The sequence below is a fragment of the Alligator mississippiensis genome, chromosome 9 (genome assembly GCF_030867095.1).
Source record: "Alligator mississippiensis isolate rAllMis1 chromosome 9, rAllMis1, whole genome shotgun sequence".
Taxonomy (NCBI): Eukaryota; Metazoa; Chordata; order Crocodylia; family Alligatoridae; genus Alligator; species Alligator mississippiensis.
In genome coordinates this window covers 43881153-43900730 of record NC_081832.1, presented here as the reverse complement: position 1 = coordinate 43900730, position 19578 = coordinate 43881153, and the positions used below count along the sequence as shown (strand labels likewise).

The 19578-nt window shown below is 46.0% G+C and overlaps 1 protein-coding gene across 1 annotated transcript in view; it reads left to right on the top strand.

The window, feature by feature from the left end:
- PSD2 (pleckstrin and Sec7 domain containing 2) overlaps positions 1 to 19578 on the top strand; it is a 225685-nt gene that overhangs the window by 136392 nt on the left and 69715 nt on the right. The window contains exon 7 of the mRNA XM_006264057.3: positions 8171 to 8229. Within this exon, the coding sequence (XP_006264119.2) occupies positions 8171 to 8229 (59 nt within the window). The remainder of the gene's footprint in view (positions 1 to 8170; positions 8230 to 19578) is intronic.

Sequence of the window (19578 nt, the reverse complement as noted above, 5' to 3'; positions counted from 1 at the left end):
CTTCTGTACGCTGCACTAATCTTCCCCCACCCCACCAGGAGTAAGTCATCCATGGAATCCAGAGGACCATGTGCATCTTCTTCTGGGGCTCCAAATGGGAGAAAGGTTCAAGGAAAACCTTGTACGGGACTAAACAGAGAGAGAGCTAAGGAATGCTGGACATCCTGCTTTTCCTCTGGGCCAAATATGTGAACTGCAAACTGGCAACCCGGGCAGTCTAAAACAGCCTGCTTCATGAACTATTTTGCAACTATTTTGTCTGGGAACTGTTACAGTTCTACAGAACCCTGGAGCAGTTCCCCAACAAGTACGACCTACAGAAAGAAGGCCCAACAACCTACCATAAAATGCAGCAGGTGGTGAGGAAACGGGATGTGGCATCAACTATGGACCTACTCCTTGGCGACAGCTGCCAGGCCATGTAGGAGAGTATTTTCTGCAAGGATCTGAAGTAAGAGCACAGAGATGTGAACTGGCAAGTAGTCCAAAGTGCACTCCAAGCACTGCAAGACTGAGAGGGACAGAGATACCAATTATTCTGCCCCAGGGTAACCTGCCCATGGAAAACAGAGACAATCGACCACCTTCTGTGGAACTGTCCTGTTGCCAAAGGGATGTGGAGGAAAGTGTTTGTACTCCTCAAGATGGTGACAGGGGGCCTCAATAGAGGCCTGTGTCAAAATGGGACTAAGTGAGATACAGGGGTACTACAAGAAAGCAGTAAAAGATGTCAGAGAGGAGATTGTGGGAATCATCTGGAAGAGGATGGACTGGCACAGATTGTTCAGGGGTGAGACTCTGGAAGAGAATGACAACAGTGATGTTGATGACGATGCTGACAGTGGTGGAGATGATGAGAGACAAGAAAGCAACAATGATGGTGATGACAGCGATGACTGAAAGGCCTAGGAAAGAAATAGACAGGGGGTGGGGGAGGGAGGAGCAGTGAGGGGAAGGGGAATTAGCTTAGGGTTAAGGGGAAAGGTGCATTTTTTTTGATGGGCAAGAGCAATGGTGATGGATGCACAGGAGCGTGGTACAAGGTGCGGATATTGTGATGGGAATGTGTATGATGTAATTGCAACAATGTGTTTGTTGCTGCTTGAAAGCAGCAAACATGCTGCTTAAAAGTGTGTTTGTGGAGTACCTGTGCTAAAACTTTCAGCAGTTTCAAAAAAGGTAAACTGCATCAATTCTGGCTGAACTAAGTGTATAGGTGCCTGTAGTAATTTGCCTATATGCAAATTTTTCTCCTTACTTCCATGGGGTCAGGGAGAGCAGGGTCCAACAGTAAGAGTGAGGGGGAAAAAGTTGGGGAAGGGGCAGAAAGAAAGGGGAATAATTGACCTCCTAGATTTATTTTTCCTGCTGTAGTGGTGGGAGGGAGACAAATTCCAGGAAAACCTCCAATAATTAGATCCTATACCTGGAAAATTATAACAAATTTATATATTTTCCATATTATAGAATCTAATTTTGTGGGCTCATCATATATTCAGGGTCATCTTATATTAGAATAAATACAGTACATTACATATCCCTGCAATGCCTGCAAAAATTGAATTGACCCAGCAGTGAATCTGGGCCAATACCAATATCCTTCCTAGTATTACACCTCATGTTTGCATCTAATTTACTTGTCATTATTAATGCTACTTTTTATTTCCTTTTTGCCTATTTCTTAACATGGGCACTAAAAAAGAAACTGGCTGGTTTCACACTGGACTTAGCCAGGTTCATTTTCTGCCTGTTACATGGTAGAAAAAGGTGTCATGTTTAGGTTACAAGGGAATGTTTTAGCCCAGCAGAAACAGGGTATTTTCATTATTAATTGCTTCAAATAATTGTGGGACAGTTTCTTTTACATTTTATATAATGGGTTTTTTTAATAGAAGGTAAATAGAGGGATAACGAACTATGGCTAATGTTCTATTCTTCTCTGGTAGTCCAAGTGGCCCTCTCTTTGTTGTCTACAGGATAGGTGCACAGAGTAATTCTGTTCCTGGACGCATAACTCTGCAGACATGGACCACTCTTTGTAACTATGCAATCACCGAGACTGAGCATGCTGCATACCCATGCCCCTTGCAAGTGGGTAGTAATCTTAGATACCCAAAAATAGAATTGTCTGAAACTCATGATTACTGGATTTAGACTGGGAATCTGAAAAATAAATAGCTGTATTTGTGGCCCACATAGCTAAGAGAGTCAGTGCAGGGGGGAAGCTTCTGCCTCACTGGCTCCACAGGCCCCAGCTAGAACCTAGGACCCCCTGCCTTCTTGGCCAGCAGCCATCTCACTTAACACACTGTAGCCTACCCCCATATATCTCCCACATACTCCCCTTTCATGGCTGCCCAGGGGGGAAGTTTCAAAAGGACCACTAGGCAAAGGACTGGGTAACAGTGGGCCCATCACATGATGATTAGAGCATTGTGCTGGGAAAGAGACATGCAGACTTAAACCTTTGTCTTCCTGGGTGATTTCCTAACCACTCAGCTCATTGGCAGAAAAGATGGGATCTCATTTTGTTGCTCAACCTTGGCACATACAGTCATCAACACCTACAAAGCTACATGTCCAGGAATAAAATTCCTCTGGGTACATAAGCACTAAAAAATGCCCTGTAGATAACCAAATCTGCATGCTTGGTCAACCAGGAAGGGAACAGGATAGCACCTTACATGGTAATGCTCATTTAAACAATTAATGATATAAATGCAGGTTGGAAAGGATGTCCAAATCCATGAGGTTACTTAACACACCTATGATTAGGGACCTATCTAAATCACAGTGAGACAGGGTTTTTTTGCGGCCTTCTCACAGCATGCAGAGACAATTTCACAGCAGCCCTGGTACTCAGCGCTCATTGACAGAGAGACCCACGGGGGTGGGGAGACGAGGGGGTGGCTGCCATCTTGATTGTTGGCTACTCTTTGTGCTGCCCTGTCCCTTCATCCTGATTGGGAAAGAGGCCCTGGCGGGGGAGAGGAGGGTCGAGGGGGCAACCACCATCTTGTCTGCTGCCCTTCATGCTGCACTACCAGCTAGTGCCTTCCCCTTCCAGCAGCAAGGGCTGCTGGCTCCCACTGAAGAGCCAGCATTTTATTTTTATTAAGTTTTTTTTGTTGTTGATTTTGTGGATTTCATAGACAATCCTGGATTTTACATTTTCCACGAAATCTGCAAGACCGCAAATTATGTAGGTCTCTATATATCAGGAGTGGGCAAAATACAGCCCATGGGCCAGATCCGGCCCATGAGGCCATTCTATCCAGCCTGCAGGGCCCGTAAAAATTTTAGAAAATTAATATTTATCTACCCTTGGTTCCTGTCAAGAATAACAGGAGCCAGGGGCAGTAGGACCCAGGGGAAGCCCCAGCGGGCTCCCACAACAGCAGGGCCCACCTGGTCCTGCCCCCCCAGCCGGACCACGTGGCTGCCCTGGTGCGGGAACCTCAGGTAAGACCAGGGGAAGGCAGGGGAGGACACCAGGCAGGGAAGGAACCTGGGGAAAAGTGGCTCGGGGAAAAGCAGAGCGTGAGGAAAAGCAGCCCCTCCCCTGCCCCACGGCCAGTGCTCCCTGCTGCAGTTACTCGCAGCCCATGCTGGGCTGTCTTGAGCAGACACAGGTAGCCCCAGGTGGGCTGCGAGTGACTGCACCGTGGGGCACTGGCCACACGGTGGGGGAGGGGCTGCTTCCCCCCCACCACGTGCTCAGCACCAGCTTGTAACCCAGCCCTGCTGCCAACCTGGGCCCCACACCAGCTCTGGGCTCGCCCATCAGGGTTGTGCACAGCAGCAGCAGCTGTGGCCCTGCTGCTTGCCATGCCCAGCAGTGTTTGCCACTGCTCCCTTTGGGCTGACCAACATGCAAGCTCTGGGCAGGCAGCAGCAAACACTGCCTGGTGCAGCAAGCAGGGGGGTCGCAGCTGCTGCCGCCATGCACAGCCCCAACGGGCAAGCCCAGAGCCAGCATGGGGCCCAGGCTGGCAGCAGGGGTGGGTTACAACCTGGTGCTCAGTGCAGGGGAAAAGCAGCCCCTCGACCACCTCATGCCTGACACCCCACACTGCAGCAACTCGCAGCCCGCATGGGGCTGCCTGTGCCTTCTCAAGACAGCCTTGTGCGGGCTGTGAGCAGCTGCAGCAGGGAGCGCCAGCCCTGGGGCAGGGGAGGGGCCGCTTTTCCCCCGCACTCAGCACCAGCTTCTTTCCTGCCAGAGAGCAGGGGGTCAGGGTTGCATGCTGCCCCCCGCCTGTACCGTGGGGTTGGGGGGGCACTGGGAGTGAACAGGCGCAGCAACCAGCGGGAGCATGGGACCCGCACCAGTGTCCCAGGACCAGTACCAGCGGGGCCTAGAGCAGGGTGGCAGGAGTGTGGGGTCCCAGCCAGCAGGAGCTCTATGGAGCTGGGCCAGCTCCCCCCTCTCCCTGCTGGTGCAGCCAGCCTGGCTCACACAGACCCCTGCCAGCCTGTGCCCTGCTTTGGGCCCCACCAATGCTGGCCCTGGGACATTGGTCTCAAGATGGTGACCAGGGGGTGGGGCACCTGTCAAGGGGCGGGGATACCCATACGGGCCTCGACAGCGTGACAAAACTGGGTAAGTGGTCTTCCGCCTGAAATAACTGCCCGCCCTTGCTATATATGCATGCACAGACATACACACAGATCTTCAGTCATAAAGACACACACACACACACACACACACACACACAGATTGATTGATTTAGTTAATTTGCTAGAAATATAATCTTTCATGCATTGGGTCCATTTCTGTGAAGAGTTTTGGGCAAAAAATGGCGGAAATATTTTTTTAAATGTCAAAATGTTTTAACATTTTTTAATGAAATGTCTTATTTAGGAAATGCTGAAGTGTTCTCTGACAGTTTTTTCTGATTAAATGTTTTGACTTGGCATTTCATTTCAGGTTGAACAAAATATTTGGACTGAAGCAAAATGAAATTTTCTTTTTCAAAAAATTTTGGAAAATGTCTGTTTCTATTTGAGTCAAGTCAATATTTCCCCAATATTTCAGCTCATTTGAAAAAAAAAATCCATTTATCACCCAGCTCTAGCCAGAGAAGCTCTCTCTCTGGAGATGCACAGACATTTCTTTGTTCCTATAATGGGGGCAATAAAGGGGCTCCTAAAGGGGATAATAAATTATTTTCCATGTGTTAGTTAGGTAGTTCAGAGTCAGTTACAAGCTGCACTTTATCTACTAAATGAAACTGAATTCTGCCCCTAGGTATCCATATACACTCATATACCCATGGGTACCCACACACACACACACACACACACACACACATATACAATCACTTTTACATGCACACAGACACTGCCAGAGCTAGAAAATTAGGCCACTTGGCTGCCCTCAACAAGGAGCTCAAAAATGTCAATTGTTTTTTTTCCTCCTTTGGTTTTTAATATGCCAATTGTAACTGAGAAGCTAATTTTCAAATCTGCCTCACAGCTTCCCAAAGAGCTAAAGTGGTTAGCACCATGTGAACTTTCAAATTGCTCTGCCGAGCTTAATGGGCACAAGCAATTTTTAAGTCATAACAATCTCATTGCTTTTATTGGTGCTATTCCAATATGTATATTTTTATATTCCTGTTTGATGGATTCCTTTCGTGTGTGTGTGTGTTGTGTGATGTTCTCTCCCACTCCACTCAGCAGAGAGGCATTTCTATTAATTTGTACTTGGGAATGCTCCCAGAGATCTTAGGTATTTCATTGCAGACCAAATCCTACAGGCTTAGATTTTGCTCAGTCCTATTTGATCCAGCAGGTATCTACATAAATCTGGAGTCGGTAAAACTTGTGCAAAAGTCTCAGAAGCTGGCTCCCTAATTCTAGCATCACAGAGACAGCAAATAGCTTTGTATTAATGGGACATTGATACATTCAGTCATACCTGTTTCATCATAAACAAGGAAACAGCCATGTCCTCTTGGCACATGGGCTTATTCCAGATATTTGAGGCCTTTGATGCTGTTAAACTGCGTAGCAATGATTGTCCATATTTGCAGAAAGGGTCCACAAGCACTCCCACCACTTTGTACTGCTCTAGGACTCCCTAGCCTAGATTGTGTAAGGGGAAATCGCAGCTGGGCTATCCAAGTCAACTTAGAAACAGGACCATGTTCTTTGTGTGAGATATGAAAATGTGTTGAATCTGCATATATGAATCTTAAGTTACTTTCTGTTGAATCTGTTAATGCCAATGCATGTATAGTTGTACTATATGTTTACAATATATTCTGTGCCTGCCAGTGTGACAGCATCCTTTTCCACATGTGTGACTGTGGAACATTTATTTGTGAATGCCTTGGGCAAACATAGCACAGAAGCTTCACAGAAGTCAATGTTTGTGCATGGAGACAGAGGCGTTCAAGGAAAAGAGCTTGATAGAGATAAAAAACATTTTACCTACCTTCAGGGATATGATTCTTCCCCTTCTCTGTTGCTCTTCAACCCATTTGTGATGTGTGAAGAGGTTCATATGCACAGGGCTGTCCTTAGGTCTTGCTGCACAAAGGGGTGGACACTTGTGTATACTGGTTTGTGCCACACCTAGTTGCACTGCCAGGAAATATGTCTTGTTCCCACTTTGTGCACACCAAATCCAAGAAATGAATCAGTGTAACTGTCAGAGTGTCCAGCAATAAGCACACCTGAGACAGGGAGACTAGGAGGAGCTCTGGTGCATGTTTGATCCATGGTAAAGGACATCGCTTTTTCTTGGAAGCCAGTGTGCACAGAGTGGGTGGGATATGCTCCGTGGCCATGTTCCTGGGTGCAGCAGAAGAGTAATTTAGACCTGCCCCTTGTGTTTGCCTCGTTATCTACAGGGCTGGAGGGATGATCTGTTCTTAGATTGTGGCTGTATGGTGCATGTCTAGACATTGCAAAGAATAAAGGAGATAAAATGCTCACAAAAGCATAGGTAGACGAAACTCTGGGTAGAGGTGATATCTTTTATTAGACCAACTAGATAGTTCCAAAAAAAGCTATTTTTTATTTGCAAGCTTTCGGGCCCAAACACCCTTTGTCAGGCAAAGAAGAATTCAAAGATGGTAAAATTTCTCCCAGGTATTAAACTATTAGACTCAACTAGCCAGCTGGGGTAGCTAATTCAAGTGATAGCAGGCCAGGTAGACGTAACAATTAAAGACGGAGGAGTAATTATGTAAATGTTCATGTCCTAATGGAGAAAATCAGATTGACTTCTGCAAAGCAAAATTGTGTCTGCTTCATTCTCCATTCCAGTTTTGGATTATATTGACAAAAAAGGAATAAGGAAAAATAGATATACTCTACTGTGAATTTCCATCAAGTTTTGAACAAAACTCTTAAGAAGAAGTTACTAAGGACATTAAGTCAAGGGGTGAGTGGCAGAGTCCTAAACTTTTCAAGAGGCAAACAATAGAATGTAAGAATAAACAGTCCATTTTCAATATAGAAGGCATGTAACATGGAGATTCTATATGATTGTATATAGAGACTATGTCAATTACTACATTTAATAATGATCTGAAAAAAAGGGATGAACAGTGAAGTGGCATATGTAGCAGATGACCCACAATTATTAAGGTTAGTCTATCCTGGAGAAGACAGTGAGGGACTTTAGAGAGTCCAAGCCAGTGGAAAGGCATTAGTATAGTTACTGAAATGTGATGTAATCTAGATCGGAAGGAACAATCATAATGATTCATACATTTCTGGATACTAATTTAACTAACTGAACATTGGGAAAAGAAAGATCTAGGTATCAGAATGAACAGCTTGGAGAAGTTTTCAATCCAAAATGCAATGTTGACCCAGAGAGCAATCAAAAGTTAGGATATATAAAAATGTATTAGAAAACAATACAGAGTTCATTAATGTTTTTATACAAATGGATACCGGAGCCCAGAGCCAGAAAATACCAGCATACCAATAATCATCCTTCTACATCTCTGCCATTGTCTGAATTCTTTCCCTCTTTGCCAACTAGCAAATCTATTGAATATGTTGTAAAATTAAATTCCATTAAAACCTTGACAGGAAACAAAACAATTCATCTTCCCAGGTTGTTCAATAGAGGGAACAATTTGCTCTGAAGAAAACAGTGTGCAGAGATATAATTAACAATTGATTGAATGTATTAATTGAATTTCAGATGGGATTCATACACTTACCTGTGCCCTGATGCTGCTAAACACAGACCTTCATGGACATGTAAGTAAAGCTTGTGAAAGTATCCACCTTTCCTTCCCTCCACCTTTAGAGGTCTTTACATCTTCCACTAGGATAGGCTGCCAGAAAAACAAATAGTTGGAAGAGAAAGAGACTACCCAGGAATCCTGAGACTAGGCAAGGGGAATGCATGATGGCATCTGAATGACAGTCCTAGAACCAGTGCTTCTATCTATGCAAAATGGCAGATCTGAGATTACCCACTGACATCAACCGAACTAGGAACTGGCCTTTTGTGTATAAGAGGTTATACATAGTTAGTGAAGGTACAAGTTTGCTTTGCAAACCTTATGATGTGCTTCAGCCCTAGGCTGGAGAATTCAACAGGAGCAGTGAAGGAATTCTGTTCTCCTTCACCATTCATTTCTTGTTCTCTATTGAGATTGTCATTGAGGGTCCTGACTCTGTAAATGCTTTCTGTGATGTGAGCACTAGAGGGAAAATTCAACTGAGCTGCTTCTCCAGGAAAGGCTCTCCACATGTCTGAATTTGAATTTGGTCCCTTATCCCTAGGATCTGAACTAGACTGACATACACCATTTCATTTCACACATGGCACCATGCACCAAGCACTTAGAGCAGAAAGCAGTTACTCTGTGTGTGCCTGAATGGAGTCTACATAGTCATGTAAAAGATGTTTTCAGCACTTACATACAGATTACAATGTTATTACCCATGCAGCATGGATGTGAAGTGTATGCAGCTACTGAATTTGCACAGTAAGCTATGCACCGGATGGGCAGGTACACAGCCATGTATACAAGTAAATCTGGAAGAAGACTGCATTCCCATGTTTTAGCTCCTGTAGCTGAGTGGGTAAGGCCTTTTGTCCAGAAAGTAGGATACCCCTGGTCTACTCCCCCCTCACTCACAGGCAGTTTGAACTGGTTCAAGCATGATGATTTAGCCAGTTAATTGTCTATATTGCCATACTTTTGTCTAGACTGTATTTTCTTAGGTTACTAATGAGGCTGCTATGGGAGTCAGTGTCAAAACCCTTGCAGAAATCAAGGCATATCACACCAACTGCTGTCTCGCAATCCTATTGTAAAAGGGGAAGTCTGATTGGTCAAGCATGATTTGCTCTTGACAAATCCATGTTGGCTGTTTCTGATCCTCTGATCACCTTGGTATGCTATAATGGTGGCATTCTACATTTGGCAGTCTACATGGGGCATGTCTACATGTCACCCTACATCACCATAGTGACGTGGTACATTGCCATATGACATGCTATGGCAACATAGCGATCACATGAGTCTACATGTGATCATCGGCTATTTCACTGTAACAGCATGCTCCTCTATTTTAGCATGCCACTACAGCAAAGAAGCAGCTAAAACTAATCATGTGCCACACGTACAGTGCAGTACAGGCAGTTACTGTCCCATGCTTTAGTTCTTCCAAAAGAAAGTACTAAAGCACAATACAGTAACAGCATCTCTGTAGGGTGACATGTAGACATGCCCGTGGTCATCTAGGTCACAAAAATGCCACTTAAGTACAGGTTGACATTCTATTCATACATAGCCTCATGCACATGGACAGCTACATACAGGTGTGCTTCTGTCTTTTCCCCTAAATAGTTCAGTGACTAAAATACTTACCTAGAAAGCAAAAAGAACTAACTTCTGGGCCATGCCCATACCAAAAGGCATTTTGAACCTGAGTGACTGACTTCCCAGCATAGTACTTTAGCCACCATGCTACAGGTCAACTATTTTCCAGTCCTTTTACTAGTGCTTCTTTTGAAGACAGCCCACTGGGAAGCTATGACAGAAAGGTCTGTGAGAGATACCAGTACAGGAGCCAGGGGGAAAGGAACAATACAGCAGGTATGTGGCTTAGTGCACTGACTTCTAGCCTGGAATGGAGGAGGCTCTGGTGTCTAGGTGGGGCCCTTCCTCCCAGTAAGGGAGAAGCTCTCCCCCTACACTGCCCTTCATCTATTTTTTCCAATGACTATATTAGTGTCTCAATTTCCAAAGGAGCACTGGAGAAGGAAGTGAATAATAAATGACCTGGGGTATGGTGATTGGAGTACTGTGCTGGGATACCTCAATTCAACTCCTCACTTAGTGAAACCGGATGTCTAGTGTCCCAGGTGAGAGCCCTAGCCACTGAATTATGGGGCTGAGAGGGAGGGGGCACACTCCTTTCACCTGCTTCTTTTCTGATGCTTAGTCTAAGTCTAGTAGCCTTGGGTTTTGGCTGATTCAGTTTCTGGGCATTTGATCTTAGCCAGTATGGGCTGATTGTTCATGATCAGCTTTTCCTCCTCCAGATGATCCCAAATGGACTTTGTATAAATTGCTCCAGTAACTTTCCAAGTACAAAAGTCAGGATAACTGGTCTACAGTTCTCCAGATCCTCCTCTTTGACTTTTATAAGACGGCACTATGTTAACCCCTTTCCAGTCTTCTGGTACCTCATCTGTTTCCCATGACTTGATAAATATAATTGCCTAGGGCTCTAAGATCCCTTCTGCCAGTTCCTTCAGAACTCAGGGATGTAGATGGAGATCCCACAGCCTTTCCAGGCAGCCTGTTTCAGTGCTTAACCACCTTTATGTGACAAGGTTTTTCTTAATAGCCAGTCTAAATTTTCCTTGCTGTTTATGCAATTTATGCAATTGCTCCTTATCCAGTTGTCTCTAGCCACAGAAAACAGTTTATTAGCATCCTCTGTATAAGCACCCTTCAGGTATTTGAAGACTGTTGTCGAATCCTCCCTCTGTCTTCTCCACACTAAATATTCCCAGATCTCTTGGCCTTTATCCGTAAATCATGTTTCCCAGACCTCTAATCATTCTTGTTCCTCATTGGACTCTTTCTAATCTGTCTATGTCTTTCTTGGAGTGTGGGGCCCAAAACGTGATCCCTGAACTAGACCGCTTCCTAGATGAGGCCTCACCAGTGCTGGGTAAAGTGGAAGAATCACTTCACTTGACTTGTAATTGACACGCCTGTTAATACACCGCAATATGCTATTGGCTTTTTTTTGCAACAAGACCAGTGTTGGTTCATATTCAGTTTATGGTCCTCTATAGCCCCCAGATCTTTTTCTGCAGTATTGCTTTCTAGCCAGCCATTCCCCAGCCTTTATTTGTTCATGTAACAGTTCTATCCTAAATGCAGGACCTTGTTCTTGTCTTTGTTGGTTTTCATTCAGCTAATTTCAGGCCATTTCTCTAGTTTATCCAGATCATTCTGAATCCTAGATCTATCTCCAGAGTGTCTGCAACTCCACCCAATTTGGTATCCTCTCAGATTTGCTAAGTGGGCACTCAATCCAGTCTTCCAAATTATTAATGAAGAGGTTAAACAATATCTGATCCAGGACAGACCCATGGGGAGCCCCATTAATCACTTCCTCCCAATAAGACATGTAGTCATTGATTACTACTGATTGAGGTAATGATCTAACTAATGATCCAATCAGTTATGTATCCACCTACAGTACTTTCATCTGGACTGGATTTCTTAGTTTACTAATGATAATGCCAAAAGCTTTGCTAAAATCAAGTTATATCATATCTATAGAATCAGTCACTTTACCATAGAAGGCAATGTCTCCTAGGACAATCAGTTCGTCAGACTGAAGACTTGCTCTTGCTGAACACATGTTGGCTGTTCCTGATCACTATATACTCCTCCTGATACTTAGAAATAGATCCATTTATGGTCTATGACCTTTATGACCTTTCTAGGTACTGAGGCCAGAATGACTGGTCTATAATTACCTGAATTTTTTCTTGACTTTCTTAAAGTTGGGCACTATATTTGCATTTTTCTAGTTATCTAGGACCTCACCCAATCTCTGCAAGTTCTCAAACATAATAGCCAAGTGCCCTGCAATTACCTCAGCCAGTTGCTTGTGTGGTCTTAAGATGCATCCTGTTTTGTCCTGCTGAATTGAAGACATCCAGCTTCTCTAAATAATCCCTAATGTTCTTCCACTACTCTGGTCTGCTTATATCTTTCCTAATCCTTGGTGTCAACTGTGCTTGCTGTCCACTAACTGACCTTATTCATGAAGACTGAAGTAGATGATACCAAAATTTGGGGTGAGGTGGGCACACTAGTAGAGAGGGAAAGACTGCAGAAAGACCTGGATAGGTTGCAAGGGTGGGCTAACAAAAATAGGATGCGTTTCAGTATGGACAAGTGCAGGGTGCTGCACTTGGGCAGTAGCAACCGGCAGCACACTTATAAGATGGGAAACTCCCTTCTTGAGAGCACGGAGACAGAAAGGGATCTTGGAGTCATCATTGACTCCAAGATGAACATGGGCTGACAATGCGAGGTCACGGTCAGCAGGGCTAACCGGACCCTATCATGCATCCACAGGTGCATCTCAGGTAGGGCCAAGGAGGTGAACCTCCCCCTCTACGCGACACTGGTCAGGCCACATCTGGAGTACTGTATCCAGTTCTGGGCACCCCACTTCAAGAGGGATGTGGACAACATTGAGAGGGTCCAGAGGAGGGCAACCCGCATGATCCGGGGACAGCAGGGCAGACCCTACAATGAGAGGCTACAGGACCTGAACCTGTTCAGTCTTCACAAGAGAAGGCTGAGGGGGGACCTTGTGACCATCTATAAACTCACTAGGGGGGACCAGAAGGGTTTGGGGGAGACCTTGTTTCCCCTAGCACCCCCCGGGATAACAAGGAATAACGGCCACAAGTTGTTGGAGAGTAGGTTTAGATTAGACATCCGTAGGAACTACTTCACAGTTAGGGCAGCTAGGATCTGGAACCAACTTCCAAGGGAAGTGGTGCTGGCTCCTACCCTGGGGGTCTTTAAGAAGCGGCTCGATGCCTACATGGCTGGGGTCACTTGAGCCCAGTTTCCCTCCTGCCCAGGCAGGGGGTTGGACTTGAAGATCTACAAAGTCCCTTCCAACCCTACTTCTATGATTCTATGAGAAAAGGCATTAAACACTTCAGTCTTGTCCACATCATCCATTACTATATTGCCCTTAGCATTTAGTAAGGGACCTACACTTTTCATGGTTTTTCTTTTACTCCTGACATACTTTCAGAATGCTTTTTTAGTGCCTTTTATGTCCCTTCCTAGTTGCATCTCAATTCATGCCTTGGTCTCCTAGATTTTCTCCCTGCACACCTGTGCAATAGTCACACTCTTCTCTAGTACTGTAACCAATTTTCCACTTTTTGTAGGATTCCTTTTTGAGTTTCAGCACATTGAAGATGAGTTGAAGCTGTTTAAGCAGGCTGGTCACCTACTGCACTTCCTATCCTTTCTTTGTACCAGAATAGCTTGCTCTTGTACCCTTTATATGACCTCCTTTAATTATACTCAGCTCTCCTGAGCTCATTTTCCTCTCAGACTTGCCTTTCAAGGGGTCCTGCCCACCAGTTTCCTAGTCCAGTGTATTTAGTCTGCTGGTTTTCTTCCTTCCCTTTCCTTAGGATCTTGAACTCTCTAATTTGTGGTCACCATAACCCAGGTTACTGTCCATCTTCACGTTATCACCAGTTCCTCCCTATTTGTTATCAGCACATTGAGAAAGCTTCCTCTCTAATTGGCCTCTCCACTCTGCACCAAAAATTTTTTTTTGATGTGCACCAAGGACTTGATAGAAATGCCTGTGCATTTTTGTGTTACCTTCCAGCAGACATCATGGTAATTAAAGTCCCCAATGGAAATCAGTTCCTGCAATTTGGAAACTGCTGTGAATTGTTTAAAGAAAGTCTTGTCCACCTCTTCCTCCTGGTTTGGTGGTTGATAGCAGACGCTCACTGTGCCACCACTATTGCTGTTCTCAACTCTGACCTTGACCGAGAGATGTTTTCAACAGGCATACCCCTCACTTTGTACCACACCTTAAAACAACTGTATGTCTTTTTTATCGAGAAAGCAATGCCATTCCCTTTTTTCCTTTATCATTCTTTTAGTTATACCATCCATGACAGAACTCCAGTCATGCCAGCAATTCTACCAAGTCTCAGTTATTTTAAGTAGACCATACTGTTATGATGTACTAGGATTCCCAGTTCTTTCTGCCTATTACCCATGCTTCTCACATCATTATATAAATTTCTTGGATAACTAGCTATTTATCCTGCTCGTTTTCCTCTGAGAACACTGTTAAGGCTCCCCATATTCTCTGCTCTTTCTTGGTCTTTCCCTGGGTCACCTTGCTCTTTACTTACTTTTGGCCTTTTGCCTCCATACCCCACTGAATCTAGTTTGATGCCCTAATCACTATATTAGCAGGCCTGCATGCAAAGCAGCTTTTCCCCGCACTGCATCAAGGGGTCCCCATCTATGTCTAGCCGTTCTTCTTCCTGGAACATTCTGATCAATAAGTCAAGGCCCTATTGGTGAAACCATCTACACAAGCCAGATGTTCGTCTCCAGGATGCATCTGCTCCTGCCTGGGCCTTTACTCTTGATGGGAAGACTTGAGAATAGTTTGATCCCCTAAACCCTTCACTCTTGCACCCAGAGTCACTTTTGATCTTATCAGGGTTACTCCTGGCAGTGCCATTAGTGCCTAAGTAAATGAACATGGAGGAGTCCTCCTACTCATCCAGCATCCAACACCTCTCATGGGTTTTTGTCCAGCTACAATTTTGTACTTACATGCATACACTGGGTGACTACATTGCTGTGTACCTCCCTGGCCAGTGCATACCCTGTACACACTCAGTATACACCTGAATGGTTGTGTCCACACTGCAGAGGTAATAGAGGGTACCAGAATTGCAAACCATGTGTATGGGCCCAACAGGCCACTTACCACAACTGGGGTACATCTACACTATATGTTTACTGTGGTGCAAAATAACTGGCTGCATATACACATGCTCGGCGGGTGTGGAAATGTGTTTAATTAAAGCAGTTCCCAGGCAGGCGCTCTAATTAAAATGGCTCATGTGACCACCTGGCCTCAAACAGATGTTCGTGTGCTGCCTTGGCCCGGACGGTCGGTAACAGATGTCCTGAGATCTCTTGTAAACCCTGAGGTAGATGCTTATCACCTAGGTGGCCACCCCCAGACTCTCCTGCCACAACTTTGAATGTAATTTCAGGGGGGCGGGCAAACCACCAAGGGCTCTTCAGCTGTGGGTAGTCCTCTAGATGGCCGTCCGTGGGGCTCCACCTCCCCTATACCCCAGCCTCACGCCAGCCTTTGGCGGGTCACTGGATCTTGTCGGCCATTCCTCCAATGCAGCTGTGCTCTTGACCCCAATGTTCTCTTGAATCTTGTGTCCCCAGCACTTTCTCCTGTGGTGGCTCAACTGATCCACTATCTAGCCCAAGATGGACCTCCTCCTACCCTAAGCTGCCTCAAGCTGGAATCTGAAAGACCAAACAACAAACAAAAAAAAGAAAAAGAAAAGGAGAAGGATGGAAAGGAGCCACTCTGCCAGTGCCTCTCGGCTGTGCTCTCTTCCCCTTAACTGGGACTTCTTTCTTGCTAGGGGACTTAGTCCCTTGGCATCATCTATCCCGCCACACAACCCCTCCAAAAGCAGGGAAAAAGAGAACAAAACAAAATTACGAGTTGGGGAGGGTCCCCCTGGCTTCCTCCCTGGCCCTACTGCTAGGATACGGAGGTGCCTCCTTGTCACTCTCTCTACGATCTCTTCGTCCTCGTCTCCGCCAGTCAGTATCCCGCACCCAGTACCTGGGAACTCGCTGGGAGTTGACCTGTCATCTGGTTAGGGGTGGCTAAGGCTTCTCTTCTGGGGCCGGTACTCCCCTCACACAGCCAAATGCAGCTTGCGGAGTCGCTCTCCCCCGGCATCGTCTGAGGCATTCTACTTCCAACGCCCCGCGGTCCTTTCTGGTCTGGTCAGCTGCTGCTTGTGCTGTGGGTCGCTGCCAAACCTGTTACTGCCCTGACGGGTTTTTTTTTTGCTGCTTACACCAGTCTCCTCCAGTGCAGAGAGCCTCCTCTGGTTCTCCTGCCTCCTGGGCACACCAGCCTCAGCCGGTACAGAGAGCCTCCGCCAGCTCTCCCTCCTCCCGAGCACGCTGTTTGTCGCTGGTGTAGAGAGCCTTTGCTGGCTCTCTCTCCTTCTGGATATGCCTGCTGTCGCCGGCACGGAGAGTCTCCACTGACTCTCTCTCCTCCTTTCTTCCCCAGCCTCCGTAAGTGGTCCTTTTTAGTCCAGCCGGCCGGTGATTGCCGATGACATCACCGGCCGGTCTCAGCTGAATAAAGGCGCGGCTTACAACCTGCATGGGTTCCCTCCTTCATTCCAACTGTGCTGTGGGCCCTGCTGCAGGTAAGTGTGTTCCTTGTATTATTTTTTTTTCCTTTTGTGCATGGTCCCCACCCTAGGAGCCCCCGGTATGCAGTTCAGGACTCTTTCACCTGATCGTCCCTGTGACAGCTCACCATTTTAGAGGGACCCAGGCTGAGCAGCTATACCAGGATGGGGCCTGTTTGCTGCACACTCAGCAGGTATCTCTCTTGTTTTATTATCTTGCCCACCACAACTTGCTGTAACTGAAAAAGGTGTATCAGGACATGGTACCTGAGTGAAGAGAGTTGACTGAGATCAGCATAAGTCTAGACATCTATGGATCTTCTGTGGGGCTCCTCCTCCCCTACACCCCACCCCTTTCTACTCAGGTGTTCTTGTTGGTGCTTGATATGGACTCTGGGCCGTGGCAGGCATGCGCCCTCGTTGCTTGGCCAGAAAGAGTCGGGGATGAAAAGGGACTGTGTTTCCCACAGTCAGCGTCTCTCAGCTGAGTCCTCCGTATTTTGCTGGAGTTCCAGTGTCGGTGAGGTTTGGCTCATGTAAAGAAACAAATAAACTAATATAACTCAAATGGCTATGCCTGCTTTCTGGCCTTCCTTTCGGCCACTGGCCTGCATCATCATTCTCTTGGGGTTGACACAGCCTTTCATAAGAAGTTCCAGGTTGGTCTGAGCCAACCCTGTCTCTGGCTTGCCCCCATATGTCCCACTGCTGGTGGCAGGTGCTGAGAGCTTCAGATGAGCTCGTTATCCCCTGCACCTGCCACCTCCTGGCCCTAAGAGGTGCTTCCTGTGCCTGCTTTTTGCGTTCCTCTCTGGTAGCAGCCTGTGCTCCCACAGGGCTGGAGCTCTGACCCTCCCCCAGCCTGGGAGCAGGGCCTGACAGGTGTCTGCTGCATGCTGGCTGTCTGCTCAGCAGCACAGCAGAGCATGCCTTTGGAGTGTGGCTCACCATTTCTCAGTGAGCCCGGCTAGGAATCAGCCACCTAAGAAGCCTGCCATCTTCCCAGTGAGTATGGGGCTCAGCCTGGCACCTGCTATAGACCCCCACCTTTAGATTGGTGGGAGCACTTGCTACCTTTTACTCTGTACCCTGGTGTATCCATGTTTGTAATCTGGTTGGCACCTCCTCTTCATCTTTGCATGAGAGGAAGTCTGCTACAATGTTTTTCTTGCCTGGATGGTGTTGGACTGTAAAACGAAAAGGTTGTAGTGCCGGCGCCCTTCTAGTGATGCATGCATTATCTGATTTGCAGACTGGAGCCACCTAAGTCGTTCATAGTCTGTGACCAGAATGAAGGGTCTCCCCAACAGTTAATAGCAAAACTGGTTTACAGCCCATTTAACAGCTAAGCATTCATGTTCTAGTAACTTATAGCTGGCATACACAATTGGACGCTTGATCTCTTCTTTTTCTTGTATCAAAACAGCCTCAAGGGCCACCCCTGATGCATCCATCTGTAAAATAAAGGTTTGGTTAAAATCCAGAGTATACAAAACCAGTTTTTGGCACAGGGCTTGTTTTATTTTTTTCAAATGCCTTCTGCATTTCTGGATGCCATTTAATCTTGTATTGCACATTGGACCTAGTGAAGTCCATCATGGGTGCCACTATTTCCAAAAAGTGGGGAATTAATTTACGGCAGTAATTCACGAGACCCGTGAGGGACCTGACCTGCTTTTGTTATTGGCTGTTTGTAATCTTTTAAATCCTGTATTCTGTGCATTAATGGCTGTATCTTCCCTTGTCCCACTTGAAAACCCAAATACTGAGTTTCTTTTTAGGCCAGCCTGCATTTGCCTGGATTTGCTGTTTATCTGGCCCCCCACAGCTCTTGGAGTACCTTTTGTAAGGCCTCCAGGTATTGATCCCAGTGTTCTGATAATATAATCACATCTATGTACACTTAGGTGTAGGCTTAATATGGGGTTAGTAGACAATCCGTTAAGCGCTGGAATGTGGGGGCCACAACACGCAGCCTGAACGGCATGTGGCAAAATTCAAATAATCCCCATGGGATGCCAAAGACCATTTTCTCATGGTCTTCTGCAGCCATGGAGATCTTCCAATACTCTTTCATCATGTCCAAAGTGGTTATGAACTTAACTTGTCTATTTTGTCCAATCATCTCTCCCAAGCAGGGCACTGGAAAATCATCACATTTAACCACTGCATTGACCGTTCTAAAATCTATACACAGGCATAGGGACTCGTCCTTTTTAGGGATGACCACAAGGGGGCTTTGCCGCTGACTTCTAGACTCTCTGATAATTCCCCTGTCCAGCATTTTCTGTAGTTCTTGTTTAATGGGCTCATATAAATGCAGTGGAATCCTATGCCAGGTTTCACTAGCCACATGACCTGGAGAGTTGGTGATCTTGTGCACTACACTCTTTGCATGCCTGGGTTCCATGCAAAATACATCGGAATATTCTTGTAATAAACCTGGGAGTTACCGCCATGGTACAACATTTGTTGCTTACCCAGTGTAGCTTCTCTGGCAGAGTCAGGCTCCTCTGGTGACAGTCCCAATTCTAAGTTGTCTGGGAAAGGGGTTATTAGGAAACCCTTGTGGTTGTGCCACTCTTTTAATAGATTTATATGAAATATCTTTCAGAGCGGTCTGTGTCCTGGTTGGATGACCTCATGATCCACTGGCCCGACTTGGCACAATATCTCAAAGGGACCCTGCCTTGACAGAAGTCAGCTGTTCTGGTTGGGTAGCATACCAGAACCCTGTTCCCAGCTTTAAATGTGCACTCTCAGGCCTTGCAGTCATAGTAAGATTCTTGCTTAGTCTGGGCTCTTTGGAGGTTTTCCTCCACTATTTTTCTATGTTTGATTAACCATTGCCAAAGTTCTGTGAGGTGCCCAGAGACTTGAGCCCCCAAGGCTCGTTGTCGCTCCCAGTCTTCTCTGACCATGTTCAGCAGGCCCCTGGGCTGATACCCATCCACTAGTTCCAAAGGAGAACATCTGGTTGAGGCTTGAGGAGCCTTTCGTATTGCAAACATTAACAGAGTTAATATCTGATCCCATCTTTTTGGATCTTCCTGTATGCATTTCTGCAACATGGCCTTCAT